Source organism: Euleptes europaea, chromosome 2 (genome assembly GCF_029931775.1).
Source record: "Euleptes europaea isolate rEulEur1 chromosome 2, rEulEur1.hap1, whole genome shotgun sequence".
Classification (NCBI taxonomy): Eukaryota; Metazoa; Chordata; class Lepidosauria; order Squamata; family Sphaerodactylidae; genus Euleptes; species Euleptes europaea.
Genome location: NC_079313.1, coordinates 4,146,467 through 4,164,340, shown reverse-complemented (window position 1 = coordinate 4,164,340; position 17,874 = coordinate 4,146,467). Strand labels below are relative to the sequence as shown.

The following is a 17,874-nucleotide window of genomic DNA, read 5'->3' as shown; positions in this document are numbered from 1 at the left end:
TTATGAGGTGGTCCATCCAAGTCCATAGAAAGGGGGGTTCTAATGATGAGAAATCTCAGAGACGGATTAAAAAAAAAATAGCTCCAGAAACGGTTTCGCCACGAAGCGGGGAGGGGGAAAAGGTGCACTCGTTTTGTTATAACACATAGCAAGATGCTTCAATACCACGCCGCAAACGATGAGAGCCAAAGCTGCAGCTCAGCAAGCTCTGAAGCAGAGAAGTCTCCGGAAGGGATCCTGGCCTCTTAGTTGGTTACACAGTAGGATAGCTTGCTTGGTTGGCCACGCCGCAATGATTGCCAGCCCCCTTCACCAATCGCATGTAACCTTGCTCGCCCCAATTTTCTGACCAGCTGTAGGAGAGTTAATAGAAAAAGAGAGAGTGAGCATCTATGTATTTATTTAGGAACAGAGGAAGCCGCCTCGGACCGAATCAGACCCTCGGTCCACCCTGCTCAGCACTGTCAACAGAAAACATCCAAATCGCAATATATTAGGTGCTGTGAAACACAGGCAGGATGGTGCTGCTGCAGCCGTCTAGTTTGTGGGCTTCCTGGAGGCACCTGGTTGGCCGCTGTGTGAACAGACTGCTGGACTTGATGGACCTTGATCTGATCCAGCATGGCCTTCCTTATGCTCTTATGGAGGAGAGGGCTTTCCAAGGCTACTGGCCAAAATGGATACTAGTTATGATGCACATCTATTCTCTCCAGGATCAGAGGAGCAGGCCTATTATATTGGGTGCTGTGGAACACAGGCAGGATAAATGCTGCTGCAGCCGTCTTGTTTGGGGGCTTCCAGGAGGTACCTGGTTGGCCGCTGTGTGAACGGACTGCTGGACTTGATGGACCTGGGTCTGATCCAGCAGGGCTTTTCTTATATTCTTATGCAAGATGTCATAGTACTGCTGTACACTGCATTGGTCAGGGTGCACCTGGAGTATTGTGTGCAGTTCTGGGGGCCTCCCTTCCAAAAGGATGTGAACAGAATGGAGCAGGTACAGAGGAAAGCAACGAGGATGATGCGGGGCCTGGAGACCGAGCCCTGCAAGGAAAGGCGGAGGGAGCTGGGAATGTTCAGTCTGGAGAAGAGGAGGTTGAGGGGGGACATGATTGCTCTCTTTAAGTCTTTGAAGGGCTGTCGCTTAGAGGATGGCAGGGAGCTGTTCCCATTGGCAGCAGAGGATCATAGGACTCACAATAATGGGTTTAAATTGCGGGCAGAAAGGTACCGGCTGGATTGATTAATTCTGAAATTATTTTAGGTAGTTATATTTTATGCTTTTATCGTATGGTTATTATACCATGTTGTCAGCCCTCTGAGCCAGGCCTTGGCCGGGGATAGAGGGAGGGAATTCAGTTTCAACCAGATTTGTCACCAAACTGTCAAGTGGATAGCCTGAGAGCAACCCTTGTTGAGCTGTTAACCGCAATACCGTTTTTGGCCAGCTGCACTGGTGGTGCCAAAGAGCAGCAGAAAAGCGAACAAGCTGTTCCCTCATAGAATCATTGAATCATAGAGTTGGAAGGGACCACCAGGGTCATCTAGTCCAACCCTCTGCACAATGCAGGAAATTCACAACTACCTCCCCCCACACACCCCCACTGACCCCTACTCCATGCCCAGAAGATGGCCAAGATGCCCTCCCTCTCATGATCTGCACAAGGTCAAAGAACCAGCATTGACCGACAGATGGCCATCTAGCCTCTGCTTCAAAACCTCCAGGGAAGGAGAGCCCACCACCTCCCGAGGAAGCCTGTTCCACTGAGGAACCCCTCTAACTGTTATACAATTCTTCCTAATGTCTAGATGAAACTCTTTTGATTTAATTTCAAACCGTTGGTTCTGGACCCACCTTCTAGGGCAACAGAAAACAACTCGGCCCCCTCCTCTCTACGACAGCCCTTCAAGTACTTGAGGATGGTCATCCTATCCCCTCTCAGTCTTCTCCTCTCCAGGCTAAACACACCCAGCTCCTTCAACCTTTCTTCATAGGACTTGGTCTCCAAACCCCCTCACCATCTTTGTTGCCTTCCTCTGGACACGGTCTAGCTTGTCTACATCTTCTTAAATTGCGGTGCCCGAAACTGAACACAGTACTCTTGGTGAGGTCTAACCAGAGCAGAGTCATGTAGATAGCCTGGGAGCAATCCGTTTTTGGCCAGCTGCACCGGCGGTGCCAAAGAGCAGCAGAAAAGCGAATGAGCAGCTCCCTCCTCTGGCTTGTATCTGTGCTGCCCACAAAGTCTGCGTCTCGCCCACCTTTTTTCTCAGGACTCCCTGCCGCCACCCAGCCCGTGCCCCTCTCTCATCATCACCTGTTCTTCAGGATCCAGTACTCCTTCCCATCTTCCTGAGACGTGCCGTAGCCAACTGCCAACATGGCGTGGTTCACGACGTTGCTGCAGAAGATGCTAGAAAATATTCCTGGACGAAAGGAGAAGTTTGGGGACAGTGAAGAAAATGATATGAGCCCCCTTTAATACACCCAGACCCTCCTAACAATATTACCACCGCAAACGGCAAGAGAAGACACAACTCCTGCATTGAGAATTCAGTGTTGAAGGTCAAAGTGAATACATCCACTTTGGGGGATCGCTGCATCGAGGGTCAATACAGGGGGACGTGAAATAGCCCTCCCAGTCCAAAGCACTACAGCGATCTGCCTGCTGCCTCTACCACTGTTTGGGATTAAATAAATCAAAAGAGTTTCCCTCTGAACAGTAGGAAGAATTTTCTATCAGCTAGAGCGGTTCCTCGGTGGAACAGGCTTCCTCGGGAGGTGGTGAGCTCTCCTTCCTGGAGGTTTTTAAGCAGAGGCTAGATGGCCATCTGTCAGCAATGCTGATTCTATGACCTCAGGCAAATCATGAGAGGGAGGGCATCTTGGGCATCTTCTGGGCACGGAGTAGGGGTCACTGGGGGTGTGGGGGGGAGGTAGTTGTGAATTTCCTGCATTGTGCAGGGAGTTGGACTAGATGACCCCTCCTGGTGGTCCCACTCCCTTCCAACTCTATGATCTATAGCAGTAGAAAAGAGCAAGAGTCCAGTAGCACCTTAAAGACTAACAGGGAGGTGTGTTTGTAAGCAGAGGCAGGGAGGTGTGTTTGTAAGCAGAGGCAAGATGGCCATCTGTCAGCAATGCTGATTCTGTGAGCTTAGGCAGGTCATGAGAGGGAGGGAATCTTGGCCAACTTCTGGGCATGGAGTAAGGGTCACTGGGGGTGTGCGGGGGTGGGAGGTAGTTGTTAATTTCCTGCATTGTGCAAGGGGTTGGACTAGATGACCCTGGTGGTCCCCTTCCAACTCTACGATTCTATTATTGCTTTTATTGATCAAAATTCATAGTGTTTTTGTTCATGTCCGGCCGTGGAACTTCTCAGAATTGAAAAGGAGGGCTATCTAACTTGCAATCAGATAAAAAGACTTATCAACTCAAGCGCAGTGCTGAAAAGATCGTCCACGTGCTCAGCCAAAGCCCGCCCAGAGATGGAATCATCGGGTGACCAAAAGAGCAGCAACTGACTTGCTCTGACTGCTTTTGCTTTATTTTGTGTGTGGCCGACATCGCTTGCTTTGATACAGAAAGGGGTAAAGTTGGTTGAGGAGGCCAGCGGGGGAGTTTAGAAGGAAGCGCAGTGGGTGAATCCTCATTAGGGTTGCTAGTTCTAGGATGGGAAATACCTGGAGATTTTGGGGGTGGGGTTTAGGGAGGGGAGGGTCATCAGTGGGGTATAATGTCATAGAGTCCACCTTACAAAGCGGCCATTTTTCTCCAGGTGACCTGATCTCTGTCGCCTGAAGATCAGTTGTAATAGCAGGAGATCTCCAGCCACTACCTGGAGGTTATGGCAACAGCAAATGGTCAGCCTGCTGTAACGTGTGTTGAAATGAATAACAGCAGAAAATTGCCCAACTTTTTAAATATCCTAAAGTGTAATAACTTACAAAATAGTGTACATCAGTCCAACTAATGAAGTCCACATTGGTATATTGTTATCAACCAACCGACTATTTTGCAAACAGGAAGTTGGTTGGTTGATAACGATATACCAATGTGGACTTCATTAGTTGGACTGATTTAGATATATATATATATGATGTTATGGGATTGTTTATTTGTATTGGTTAGTGATGTACACTATTTTGTAAGTTACTACCTGGAGGTTGGCAACGCTAATCCTCCTCCTTTGAACTCTGGGTTTCATGTACATTTTCAGGAATTCATAGTAATATATCCGGTCTAACCTTATCTCGCAATGCATCATTCCAATAAAATAAAATAAAATGAAGAGTGACATTTTACAAAATGATTTTCAATAGGTCAACCTTTCCCTGATTTGCCCAAATTATATTCACCATCAAATCATTTTATCTTCTATACAATACATTGCATTTGAGGGGGGGAGAATGTCTCTACCCAATATAAAGAGAGTTCACTTTTAGCCACAGGTGGAAAATTAGGACTTCTAAATGGATGCCCTAAACGAGTCATTTATAGGGTTGCCAGCTCCGGGTTGGGGAATACCAGAAGATTTTGAGGGCAGAGCCCAAGGAGGGGGGGGTTTGGGGAGGGGAGGGACTTCAATGCCATAAAGTCCACCTTCCAAAGTGGCCATTTTCTCCAGGGGAACTGATCTCTGTCACCTGGAAATCAGTTGTAATAGCAGGAGATCTCCAGCCACAACCTGGAGGCTGGCAACCCTACCCCTGTCCCAAGCCATGTAGGGTTCTAAAGGACAAAAATCAATGCCAGGAATTGGGCCCGGGAGCTGATTGGTGGCCAGTGTAATTGCTCCTGGTAGCTGGCCTCGACCTGCAGTCTACCTGCAGCGTTCAGCACTAGCTGCAGCTTCCAAACACTCTTCAAGGGTAGCCCCAAGTAGAGCACATCGCAGTAATCTGGTCTAGATGTAACTAAGGCATGGATCACTGTGGATCTGTCTGAACCTGGAGCGGCCGCAGCTGACGCCCCAGCCAAAGCTGGGCAAATGCACTCTCAGTAGGGTTGCCTGGTTCCTCTTTATCACCGGTGGAAGGTTTGTGGGGCGGAGCCTGAGGAGGGCGGGGTTTGAAGAAGGGAGGGGCTTCAATGCCACAAAGTCCAATGGCCATAGCGGCCAGTTTCTCCAGGTGAACTGCTCTCTATCCGCTGGAGAGCTATTGTAATAGCAGGAGATCTCCAGCTAGTACCTGGAGGTTGGCAACCCTAACTCTCAGCCACCCAGTTTTCTACATTAACTGCTGTTGTCAAGCAGCACTCCCAAGCTGCGAACCTGACTTTTCAAGGGGAGCACAACCCCTTCTCTGGACAGTGGCAGCGGAAATACTGGGTACAATAGGGTTGCCAACCTCCAGGTACTAGCTGGAGATCTCCTGGTATTACAACTGCTATTACAACTGATCTCCAGCCAATAGAGATCAGGTCCCCTGGAGAAAATGGCCACTTTGGCCATTGGACTCTATGGCATTGAAGTCCCTCCCCTCCCCAAACCACACCCTCCCCAAAACCTCCCGCCAGTTGTGAAGAGGGTCCTGGCAACCCTAGGATACAAACACCCCCCAGGTGGCTCCTTCTTCCTACCATTGGGAGGAGTGTCCTCTGGAGATAATGTGGCCGAAGACTTCCCAAACCGGACCTCCCCGAAGGCATCTTACCAGACTTGTAGAAATGGAAGAAGAAGCTATGGGCATCCACGGCGACCGAAACTGGGCCGGTCGTGGCCACAGCTTGTTCCAGGGCCGCTTCGCTCCCCCGCTGAACCTCCACCTGAGAAGTGCAGTTAGCAGCTCTTTCTTGGGGGTTGTAACGGCAGTTGAATCCCTCCTGCGTGGCCAGAACAAACGAGGGTTTGATTTTTTTTAGATACCTGTGCACTTAATTTTATGGGGTGTTTTTTTTTTTGGCTCGAAGAGGCTGTAAAAACTGGCAGGAATACTTGCGTGTTACAATCAAGAACATCTTTTTTTTAGAATTCCCATACAATGCTTTTCAAAAACAGCCCCATCGTCTGTCCCTGGTTCGGATTATAGAATCATATAAGTTGGAAGGGACCACCGGGGTCATCCAGTCCAACCCCCTGCACAATGCAGGAAGTTCACAACTACCTCCCCCCACACACCCCCAGTGACCAGAAGATGGCCTAGGTGCCCTCCCTCTTATGATCTGCACAAGGTCACAGAATCAGCATTGCTGACAGATGGCCATTTAGCCTCTGCTTAAAAACCTCCAGGGAAGGAGAGCTCACCACCTCAAGAGGAAGCCTGTTCCACTGAGGAACCACTCGAACTGTTAGAAAGTTCTTCCCAATGTCTAGATGGAAACTCTTTTGATTTAATTCCAACCCGTTGGTTCTGGTCCGACCTTCTGGGACAACAGAGAACAACACGGCACCCTCCTCTCTATGACAGCCCTTCAAGTTCTTGAAGATGGTGATCAAATCCCCTCTCAGTCTTCTCCTCTTCAGGCTAAACATACCCAGCTCCTTCAACCTTTCCTCATAGGACTTGTGCAGACCCCTCACCATCTGATTACAACTGATCTCCAGCTGATAGAGATCAGTTCAAATGGAGAAAATGGCCACTTTGGCAACTGTACTCTATGGCTTTGAAGTCCACTCCACTCCCCTCCCCAAACCCCACCCTCCCCAGGCTCTGCCCCAAAAACCTCCTGCCGGTGGCGGAGAGGGACATGGCAACCTTAAACATTGTGGACGAACAACTTTAAAAACAAGGAAGTGGCGATCCTCAAGCCGCTGCCATCGGTGCCTGATATGCTTCTGGACATGTGTGGACACGCAAGCATGTTACCTTCTCCAAGTAAGGGTACGCGTCCTCAGAGTTGATGCCCCCATTCTCCCGCACGTACTCAAAGGCCCGTGTGATGTACCCTCCGTGGCAGCCATGGTTCCCCAGCTTCCCGGAGCAGTCGATGAGGTTCTGTTCGCTGAGTGAGACCAGCTTGCCCGTCTTGTTGAAGAGCAACCCTTCCAGAGCTCCGGTGGCGCTGAAAGCCCAGCATGCCCCGCAGTGACCCTGCGAGGACAAAAAAAACCCCCACTGGATCGGGCCCACCGGCCATCAAATTCACCTTCTGTTCCACGCAGAAGCCAGTCCAGTGCCCTGAAAGGCTCACAAGCAGAGGCCAAAGGAGCTGGCATTCAGAGGTATACTGCCTCTGGAAATGGAGGCTCTGTTTAGCTACAGAGAGCCAGCGTGGTGTAGTGGTTAAGAGTGGTGGTTTGGAGCAGTGGAGTCTGATCTGGAGAACCGGGTTTGATTCCCCACTCCTCCACATGAGCGGTGGAGGCTAATCTGGTGAACTGGATTTGTTTTCCCCACTCCTACACACAAAGCCAGCTGGGTGACCTTGGACTAGTCACAGTTCTCTTAGAGCTGTCTCAGCCCCACCTACCTCACAGGGTGTCTGTTGTGGGGAGGGGAAGGGAAGGCAATTGTAAGCCGGTTTGAGTCTCCCTTAAGTGGTAGAGAAAGTTGGCATATAAAAACCAACTCCTCCTCCTCCTCCTCTACTACTACTACTACTACTACTACTACTACCACCATGGCTAATAGTAGGGCTGCCAACGTCCAGGCAGTTACAAAGAAATCTAACCCACATAGATGGACATGCAGTGACCACAGCTCAATGATATTATGCCATATATATTCTCAAGTAAATCCTACAAAATCACATACTATAGATCAGTTCATACCAAAGAATCTCAACACAGTCCAAAATAATACTCTCTAAATGTAGGTTAGACTACATAATAGTCCCATTCAGTCCATATTTTCATTCCATAGGAGTACATAGGTGTATTCAAAATAAACAATTCCTCATTCCATGGGAGTGCATTGATGTATTCCAGAAGAAGGAAGACGGTTCCCTCGAGTTACTCCGTTTCGATGTCCTTCATCCGTTCCAATTCATAAGGCTCCCCTTAGTCTTTAACATTCATTTCCCAGTTTGCAGTGTACTGCATCCTTAACGTTTGCTTGTTCCCCGCAGGGATACTGGTTCACGGCTACCAGGCAATAGAGATCAGTTCACCTGGAGAAAATGGCTACTCTGGAAGGTGGACTCTATGGCATTATGAGGGCAGGGTTTGGGGAGGGGAGAAACTTCAGTGGGGTACAATGCCATAGAGTCCACCCTCTAAAGCAGCCATTTTCTCCAGGTGAACTGTCACCTGGAGAACAGTTGCAATCCTAGGAAATCTCCAGCCACCACCTGGAGGTTGTCAACCCTAATAATTTTAACCATCAATGAATCCCAATTTGGCCGTTGGTTCTTCCGCCGCTTTTCTCACCTGATTTTTCACTGGGGTAACGTAACCTTTTTTGCGCCAGTCCACTTCTTTGGGGTTCTCCAGAGAGGCTGATTCTCGGAACAAGGACGGGTTCCCACCGTGGTGCTCAACAGGGCCAGGAGGATAGAAACCATTCAGCATCTGGTTAAACTCTTCCTCCGTCTAGGGAGAAAAACAAGAGTTACCAAACCTCACTGTTCTCAGAGAGTACTAGTAGGGTTGCCAACCTCCAGGTAGTAGCTGGAGATCTCCTGCTATTACAACGGATCTCCAGCCGATAGAGATCAGTTCGCCTGGAGAAAACGGCTGCTTTGGCAATTGGACTCTATGGCATTGAAGTCCCTCCCCTCCCCAAACCTCACCCTCCTCAGGCTCTGCCCCAAAAACCTCCCGCCGGTGGCGAAGAGGGACCTGGCAACTCTATTCACAAGCAACCAAAATGCCTGGGAAGGGCCCCTCCCATTGAACTCTCAATACAGTTGTGAACTCACAAGCAAGCTGTCAGACCCCCCCCCCCATTCCTTTGGCCTTGGCCCCTTCCCCTCCCTTCCCCTCCATTTCAATACTGGTCACCACACTGGCCTACCTAACAAGGCTGCTGTGAGATTGTCTGCTTTGGAGAGGAAATTGCTGCTTTGGAGGGTAGACTCCATGGTACCTACTCTGCTGAGGACCCTCCTCTTCCCAAACTCCAGGCATTGCCCAAACCAGAACTGGCAACCCTAACTCAGACCCAGAGCCCATTTCATATGCTGAAACCTCTGCCTGGTTCAATGCCATAGAGTCCAATTGCCAAAGTGGCCATTTTCTTCAAATGAACTGATCTCTGTCGGCTGGAGATCAGTTGTAATAGCAGATCTCTAGCTAGTACCTGGAAGTTAGCTAGGATAAAGATAGTACGAGGCTCTCAGGTAACTGCAAAAACATATATTGACAAGTGAGACAATGAGCATGCAAACACGTGTCAAAGGAAACTTAACAAAGACACTAAGAACGGACCATTTTGTAATTGGTCCGTTCTTAATGTCTTTGTTAAGTTTCCTTTGACACGTGTTTGCATGCTCATTGTCTCACTTGTCAATATATGTTTTTGCAGTTACCTGAGAGCCTCGTACTATCTTTATCCTAGCTAACGTCTATATTAGTACTTGTGCAACTTTGTTTCAGTACCTGGAGGTTGGCAACCCTACAATTGGGCTCAATGGCATTGCAGTCCCTCCCCTCCCCAAACCCCACCCTCCTCAGGCTCTGCCCCAAAAACCTCCTGCTGGTGGCGAAGAGGGACCTGATCAACCCTATTGATCAGCCACCCTAGCAATCTTCTCCTGCCCACCCCTGCTACAGCACACAGTCTCTCCCAGCCTTGGGTAATGAGGTTTCTTCACTGCACCGTCACCAATAAGCTGCCGGGTCTTGCCTCATTCTCCCCTGGGTTCCTCTTTCCTGCCTGTTCTTGCCCCCTGGAGCCTCCGCCTCTTCATTTATACTGGAATACTGTGTCCAGTTTTGGGCTCCACAATTTAAGAAGGATGTTGACAAGTTGGAGTGTGTCCAGAGGAGGGCGACCAGAATGGTCAGAGGTCTGGAATCCATGCCCTATGAGGAGAGATTTAGGGAGTGGGGTTTGTTTAGTTTGGAGAAGAGAAGGTTGAGGGGAGACATGATAGCCATGTTTAGATATTTGAAGGGATGTCATGTTGATGAGGGAACTCGCTTGTTCTCTGTTGCTCCAGAGACTAGGGCACGGAGTAATGGATTTAAACTAAGAGAAAAGCAATTCCACCTAAACATTAGGAAGAACTTCCTGACGGTGAGGGCTGTTCGATGGTGTAATGCGCTGCCTCGGAGGGTGGTGGAGTCCCCGTCTTTGGAGGTCTTTAAGCAGAGGCTGGATGGCCATCTGTCAGGAGTGCTTTGATTGTGGGATCCTGCATGGTGGGGGGAGGGTTGGGGTCACTGGGGATGTGGGGAGGAGGTAGTTGTGAATTCCCTGCATTGGGCAGGGGGTTGAACTAGATGACCTTGGTGGTCCCTTCCAACGCTAGGATTCCATGGGCGAAAACGCACGGTCGCTTTATCCTCCTTTAATCCCTGTTTCAGCCAGGATTCAGCCTGGATCGAACGCATGCGTTTCGCTTAATGTGCGTTCGATCCTGGCTAAAACAGGGATTAAAGGAGGATAAAGTGACCATGCATTTTCACCCTTTGATTTCCCCACTGTTTCCAGGTCCTTCACTACTCTCACCCCCCTTGCCTGCAAGGTTTTGATCCTAGGCAAACGGACACGCTTCCCCTTCCCCTGCAGACGTTGGACTGCAAGGGGGGTGCCGGTGGCTCCGCCGCCATGTGATCTAAAGAGATGGGGGAAGAGGACGGTTACCAAATCGCCCAAGTGGTTCATTGCTAGCCGGTAGCTGTGCTTGCCCAGGGAAGCCTCCAGGTTATGAAGTTGGATCCTTCGCAAGTTCTTCTCCCAGACGGCCCTCCGGAAGACCTCTTCCTCCTGCAAAAGGGGACACGGTGCCAGCGAGAGACAGACAGCTCCCAAGAATCCCTCCCCAAATCCCTGAAGCATCTCTGCAGAACCACTGTTAGCAAACAGAATGCTGGGGTAGATAGATCTTTGTGTGACCCAGTGAACCAGTCGTGTTTGGAGAGGGGCTGTGGCTTAGTGGCAGAGCCTCTGCTTGGCATGCAGAAGGTCCCAGGTTCAGTCCCCGGCATCGCCAATTAAAAGGACCAGACAGTAGGCGATGCGAAAGACCTCAGCCTGAGGACCTGGGGAACGGCTGCCAGTCTGGGTAGACAATACCGGCCTTGATGGACAGGGTTGCCAACCTCCAGGTACTAGCCGGAGATTTCCTGCTGTTACAACTGATCTCCAGCCGATAGAGATCAGTTCACCTGGATAAAATGGCCGCTTTGGCAATTGGACTCTATGGCATTGAAGTCCCTCCCCTCCCCAAACCCTTCCCTCCTCAGGCTCTGCCCCAAAAACCTCCCCTCGGTGGCAAAGAGGGACCTGGCAACGCTATTGATGGACCAAGAGGCTGGCTCAATATAAGGCCACTTCCATGTGTGTTTTAAAAATTTAAATAAAGGTAAAAAGCACTCTGCGCATGCATTGAGTCTTTTTTTTTTTAAGTCTCAAAGAAAAGAAGCAGTTGTTGGGCATACAAGGAAGCAAACTCACCTCGAGATATTCTTTGGCGTGAAGTCCCTTCCACCCTTTCCAGGCTTCCTCCAGGGCCTGATCCTGAGCAACGGAGAAGGTCCTCAGGAAGACCAGTGAGGCCACGGTCACCACCCAGATTGGGGGCATGTCCTTGCCTAAGTGGCTAAAAGCATCCACGTGAGACCTTGAGGCCAAGGAGATTCCTAGCTGGACCCGTCTCCTCGTATTAGACTAACAAAATTTCTGACAATGAGCTAGGGTTGCCAACTGCCAGGTAGTAGCAGGAGATCTCCTGCTAATTCAACTGGTCTCCAGCTGATAGAGATCGGTTCCCCTGGAGAAAAATTGCCGTTTTGGCAATTGAACTCTATGGCATTTAAGTCCCTCCCCTCCCCAAACCCCACCCTCCTCAGGCTCTGCCCGCAAAATCTCCCGCCGGTGGGGAACAGGGACCCGGCAACCCTAAGTATGAGCTTTCGTGAGCCACAACTCCCTTCTTCAGCTGTGGCTCACGGAAGCTCACACCGTGCCAGAAATTTTGTTAGCCTTTAAGGTGCTACTGGACTCTTGCTCTTTTCTACTGCGAGTGACAGACTAACACGGCTACCCATCGTGATCTATCTCATAAGATATCCGGGGAAAGCATCACGTAACTGTGTATAATAATTATTATTAGCAGCAGGATTTTTGGAAAGGATTGCTTTAATTTCAGGATCTGGTCTGTTTCATTTGCAGTGTGCTTTGCTCTACAACGGGGACACCCAAAGCAGCTTACATTGCCCTCCTCTCTATTTATCCCCAAGTTTTGGAACTAACTCATTCAGGAATGAGAGATTTGTAGGCAAGAAGGTAGTCCCGAAGTGTTGGTCTGCGGTAGGACAGCTGGATTGGAGTCCAGAAACACGGAGACATCAACCCGACATTAAAAATCACAACAGTCAAAAACCAGCGGGGGAACATTTTAATCTTTCAAGATATTAGGGGTTACCGCACTTTGTATTCCCAGCGATGTATTAAGAGTTTGAAAACGTTATTAAAAACATCGCTTTAAAAGGGTTTTTGGATACCACGGCTTATAAATGGTTGGAAGACGTCTTCACAGCTAAAGGGGCCAAACCAAGTGCGAACAGTATTTTTTATAACGTTTTCAAACTCTTAATACATCGGTGGGAATACATAGAAAGTGCGAACAGTATTTTTTATAACGTCTTCAAACTCTTAATACATCACTGGGAATACAAGTGCGGTTAACCCCCCTTCCGTTGCTGTCAGCAGTCCTCAACGGAGCTTCAAGAGGAGATTACGTGAGATTGCCTCGAACCTGGATGGCCCAGGTGAGCCTGATCTCGTCAGATCTCGGAAGCCAAGCAGGGTCGGCCCTTGGCTAGTACTTGGATGGGAAACCACCAAAGAAGTCTAGGGTTGCTACGCAGAGGCAGGCAATGGCAAACAACCCCAGAACATCTCTTGCCCTGACCTGGATGGCCCAGGCTAGCCCGATCTCGTCAGATCTCGGACGTTAAGCAGTATCGGCCCTGGTTAGTACTTGGACGGGAGACCACCAAGGAAGTCCAGGGATGCTACACAGAGGCAGGCAATGGCAAAGCCCCTCTGTTCATCTGCCCTGACCTGGATATCTTAAGCTAGCCTGATCTCGTCAGATCTCGGAAGCTAAGCAGGGTCGGCCCTGGTTAGTACTTGGATGGGAGACCACCAAGGAAGTCCGGGGTTGCTATGCAGAGGTAGGCAATGAACAAACCCACTTTCTTGCCTTGAAAACCCCCATGAGGGGTCGCAACTTGATGGTACTTTCCCCCACCACCTGTGCCTTATGCAAATAATTTCTCAAAATGCAAAAGTGCACTGTATCTGCCCTCTGCACCATGTTTGTATGAATTGTCCCATTTTTTCCTCATCAAAAGGGAAGCTTTCACCTCCCACATATGTACAATCAGCAGCTTCCAACACACACCCCTACCTCTTTCAGGAGAAAGGCTGACAAGAAAAGTCTCCGCCGTTTGCAGGTTTCCCGTGTCTGTGCGACCGGAAAGTCAACAGCCCTTTTTGACGGCCCCCAAAGTGCAACTTCCTTCCCCCGATCCCCACAGCCGGTTGAGTTTACCCAACTTGACTTCCTGAAGCGGACAAAAAACCAAGATAAAAACGACACAGCCCTGTAGACCCTTTATGGCGGAGGCTGGTCCGGAGCCTCTGCAGCAGCAACAAAATGCTGCAGAATTCTGTTACAAGCGGCAGACTTGGACTACGAAACTCAGCTTCATTGTTTAAACAAAATGCAACTAGTCCTTATGACTGAAAAGGACCCACAAAGCTGCCTCATACTGAATTAGGCCCTTGGTCCGTCAAAGTCAGTATTGTCTACTCAGACTGGCAGCAGCTCTCCAGGGGCTCAGGCAGAGAAGGGTCTTTCACATCACCTACTTGCCTAATCCCTTTAAATGGAGATGCCGGGGATTGAACCTGCCCCCTTCTGCATATCAAGCAGATGCTCTACCACTGAGCCACAGATGGGGGCAGGGGCAGAGGATTCCTCGCCTCACCTGGATTTGGCCCACCTATGAATTTTTTAAGGACGAAACAGCCTTCCCAGAATAAGTACTATTTAAAGATTGATGGTTTCTTCAAAAGTGCTTCAAAAGGGCAACGGGTGATTTAAGGAACTAAGTTAAGGAGACTGTTAATGGCAAAGCAGATTAAAAACCCCAATTCATGAACAATTAAGAATTCCAAGTTGTCCTTTTTGAGATGACTTTGTTCTAAAACCACACATCTATTTATGCATCTCAGATTCCAGTTTTCAAAGCACAACCTGTGCATTAAGGAATCTTCTGTACTTTATCGCCAAAATTTCACATACTGTGGATTCCTGTGATCCAGTTCTGCAAATAACTTTTAGAAATCTCCCCGGCAAATTCACATTTACAAAGAGGAGTTAGAATGCCGCTCACCGGGGACGGGGTGTGTGGGGATCCAGAATAAAAACAATGCAAGGAGGAAAAATGGGCTACACCGTGACTCCCAAAAGAGGTCTCTTTTTTACTTTTGCTAATTTAGAAGCATAAGATCCCCAAACCTTTCTACTCTTTATACTGTTTATACAACAGAGGCATAACACCCAGATCGTAAGATGTCATAGTCCTGCTGTTCACCGCGTCGGTCAGGCCACACCTGGAGCAGTTCTGGAGGCCTCCCTTCCAAAAGGATGTGGGCAGAACGGAGTGGGTGCAGAGGAGAGCGACAAGGATGATCCGGGGCCTGGAGACCAAGCCCTGTGAGGAAAGGCTGAGGGACTTGGAAATGTCCAGTCTGGAGGAGGTTGAGTGGGGTCATGATCTTAAGTATTCGAAGGGCTATCCCTTAGAGGAGGTCAGGAAGCTGTTCCTGTTGGCAGCAAAGGAGAGGACTCACAATAATGGGTTTACCTTGCAAGCGGAAAGGTACCAGCTGGATATTAGGAAAAATGATTTTACTGTAAGAGTTGTTCGACGGTGGAATCAGCTACCTGGGGAGGTGGTGAGCTCCCCCCCCCCTCACTGGCAGTCTTTAAGCAGAGGCTGGACAAGCACTTGTCAGGGATGCTCTAGGGCTAGGCTGATCCTGCATTGAGCAGGGGGTTGGACTAGATGGCCTCTATGGCCCCTTCCAACTCTATGATTCTAAACTCTTCTCACACCAAGGATTAATATGTCTCATGCTGCCCATACATTCTGCTAGTGGTGGCACTAGAGTGTCAGAGAAAGGCTTCTTACACTGATGAGAAGCACTGTTTGCAGAGTAGATACACAATATGAATGCAATGAACACGTGTGTGCATACGCACACAAATTATTCATTTGGCAACAGCTGTTCGCAGTCAGCTTTTGGTGTAGTTGTTTCAACGGCCCATCCTGCCCCGGCTTCTGAGCAAGAGGTGATCAAGCAAAGAGCTAAAAAAAGAGAGTTTCTGGCTTTTAAAACGAAGGACTGATCTCACAACGGGTCAGGAAAAGCTTCTGATAGTAGAGCATTACCTGTATCTCCAGGTTGTAGGCAGATTTTATCGCCCAGAGCAGAGGTCAAGGTGGGAAACGGCCAACTGTGCAATCTAGGGCTTTTTCTTTCTTTTTGGATACCACCCCAAACAAATCCTTAAAAAGATAATAGGGAGAGGGAGGAGTCAAGGTGTCTACAAAAATGAGGCGAGAAACCCACAGCAGAGCCATGAGATTTTGGGCAAGGCAGAAGATGAGCCCCATCCATCAGTTCACACACAGGCAATTAATATTAAGCAGTTACATGATCCACCGCCACCAGAAAGCCCTGGATACTGCCAACAGAAGATGAGCTGGTTTTTATACCCCGCTTTCCTTTACCTTTAAGGAGTCTCAAAGCGGCTTACAATCACCTTCCCTTCCTCTCCCCACAACAGGCACCTTGTGAGGTAGGTGGGGCTGAGAATGGTCAGAGAGAACTGTTACTAGCCCAAGGTCACCCAGTAGGCTTCATGTGGAGGAGTGGGGAATCGAACCCGTTTCGCCAGAGTCCGCCACTCATGTTCATGGAGGGCTATCCATGGCTACTAGTGAAAATGGATACTAGTCATGATGCACACCTATTCTCTCCAGGATCAGAGGAGCAGGCCTATTAGATTAGGTGCTATGAAATGCAGGCAGGTTAATGCTGCTGCAGCGGTCTTGTTTGTGGGCTTCCTAGAGGCACCTGGTTGGCCGCTGTGTGAACAGACTGCTGGACTTGGTGGGCCCGGGTCTGATCCAGCAGGGCTTTTCTCACTGCCCCAGGATGCGATGATTGCCAACTTGGAAGGCTTTAAGAGGGGAGTAGACATGTTCATGGAGGGGGGAGCAGCCCGCCCTGCTCGGCAGAGCACAAACATCTAGCATCGCTGTGTGGAAGCAAAGCGGAGAGTTTCTTTTCTGGGGTGGGTGGGTGGAAGGAGAAGGCGTAGATGGCAGGACCCACTAGCCTAAAGTGCTTAGCAGCCCTTTCCCCCCTGCAATGTGTTCTGATTCTGCTGGTACGCAGAGCTGAGAATTTACTTAAAGCGCCCTAGCAGCCTCACCCCACCAGCAAGGCGTTTGCACGTTTTCCTCTGCTCTTATGTTCTTATATTCATGAAGGAGAGGGGTATTCATGGCTGTTAGTTAGAATGGATACTAGTCATGCTGCTTACCTATTCCCTCTAGTATCAGAGGAGCATGCCTATTATTTTGGGTGCTGTGGAACACAGGCAGGATGGTGCTGCTGCACTTGTCTTGTTAGTGGCTTCCTAGAGGCACCTGGTTGGCCACTGTGGGAACAGACTGCTGGACTTGATGGGCCTGGGCAGGGCCTTATGTTCTTATGAGAATAGAGAGGGCTATCCATGGCTACTTGTTAAAATGGCTGCAAGTCATGGTGCATTTCTGTTCTCTCCAGTATCAGAGGAGCAGGCCTATTATATTAGGTGCTGCGTAACGCAGGCAGGACAATGCTGCTGCAGTCGTCTTGTTTGGGGGCTTCCTAGAGGCACCCACTTGGCCACCGTGTGAACAGACTGCTGGACTTGATGGGCCTGGGTCTGATCCAGCATGGCCTTTCTTATGTTCTTAACCAGAAGCAGGGCATGAAGAAGTTAAAGCTTCTCCTGGTTACCCTCACCACCCAGTATTTAGAGGTACACTTCCTCCCAACTTGGAGATTCCATTTTGCTATCACAGCTAAGAGCCACGCGTGGCCTTCCCTGATGCAACAGAGGCACAGAAAAACCCCGGCAAAAAGATCTCTGTGGAAGAAGACGGAAACCCTCCCAAGAGCGCAGTTGGTTGCTTTGAGATGCGGGCAAGACGAGGCCCCAGCAGGCAAGAGGGGGGCGACGGAGGGCCGGTTTCCAATATTTTAATGAGTCACTACATCTTACACTCATAATTATAAAAGAATAAGAATCCATAAAAATATTTTCTTTTCATCATACGCACTTAAGATACTCGGGCGAGTCGTGTTTGTGGTTCGTCTTTTAGGCAAGTGGATGTCTCTCCTCGGTTTCGACGATGCCTCCCTCCGCCCCCCGCCCCCCCCGCCCTCCGGAGAAGAAGGAAGGCTGCAAGCCAGCCGGCAGGGAGGGTCTCCCCTGAGGTGCGAGAATGTGGCAAAAAACCCCCCCCCCGCCCTTAACAACAGCCGATGCTGACCGAGTAGGACCCCCGGAGACTGGGGGTGGGAGGGGGAGAGACAGAAAAGGAGCCACGTGTTTCGCCCCGCATCGGATGGGCGAGGGGATAACAGTCGCTGACCTGCAGAGAACTGGAGCGATAGCTGGGTTTGGAGCTCACGCCTGAAAGCTCAGCACGGGGAGGCAGGGAGAAGTGACCGGGGGGTGGGGGGGTGGGG

General features: G+C 49.7%; 1 protein-coding gene across 1 annotated transcript; it reads right to left on the bottom strand.

The window, feature by feature from the left end:
* Positions 1 to 218: 218 nt before the first annotated feature.
* LOC130472672 (procathepsin L-like) lies at positions 219 to 11,634 on the bottom strand. The gene is made up of 7 exons (XM_056844073.1): positions 11,506 to 11,634; positions 10,693 to 10,815; positions 8,313 to 8,474; positions 6,811 to 7,035; positions 5,659 to 5,827; positions 2,319 to 2,427; positions 219 to 353 (listed from the first exon to the last, which is right to left on the bottom strand). The coding sequence occupies exons 1-7, from the start codon at positions 11,632 to 11,634 to the stop codon at positions 254 to 256; spliced, it is 1,017 nt and encodes a 338-aa protein (XP_056700051.1). The 3' UTR covers positions 219 to 253.
* Positions 11,635 to 17,874: the final 6,240 nt, after the last annotated feature.

Excerpts from the sequence above, each read along its gene's own strand:
- LOC130472672 (XM_056844073.1), bottom strand. The coding sequence starts at position 11,634 with ATGCCCCCAATCTGGGTGGTGACCGTGGCCTCACTGGTCTTCCTGAGG. Across the intron at positions 10,816-11,505 it reads ACGCCAAAGAATATCTCGAG|GAGGAAGAGGTCTTCCGGAG; the intron begins GTGAGTTTGCTT and ends CCCCTTTTGCAG. Across the intron at positions 8,475-10,692 it reads TGAACCACTTGGGCGATTTG|ACGGAGGAAGAGTTTAACCA; the intron begins GTAACCGTCCTC and ends TTTTCTCCCTAG.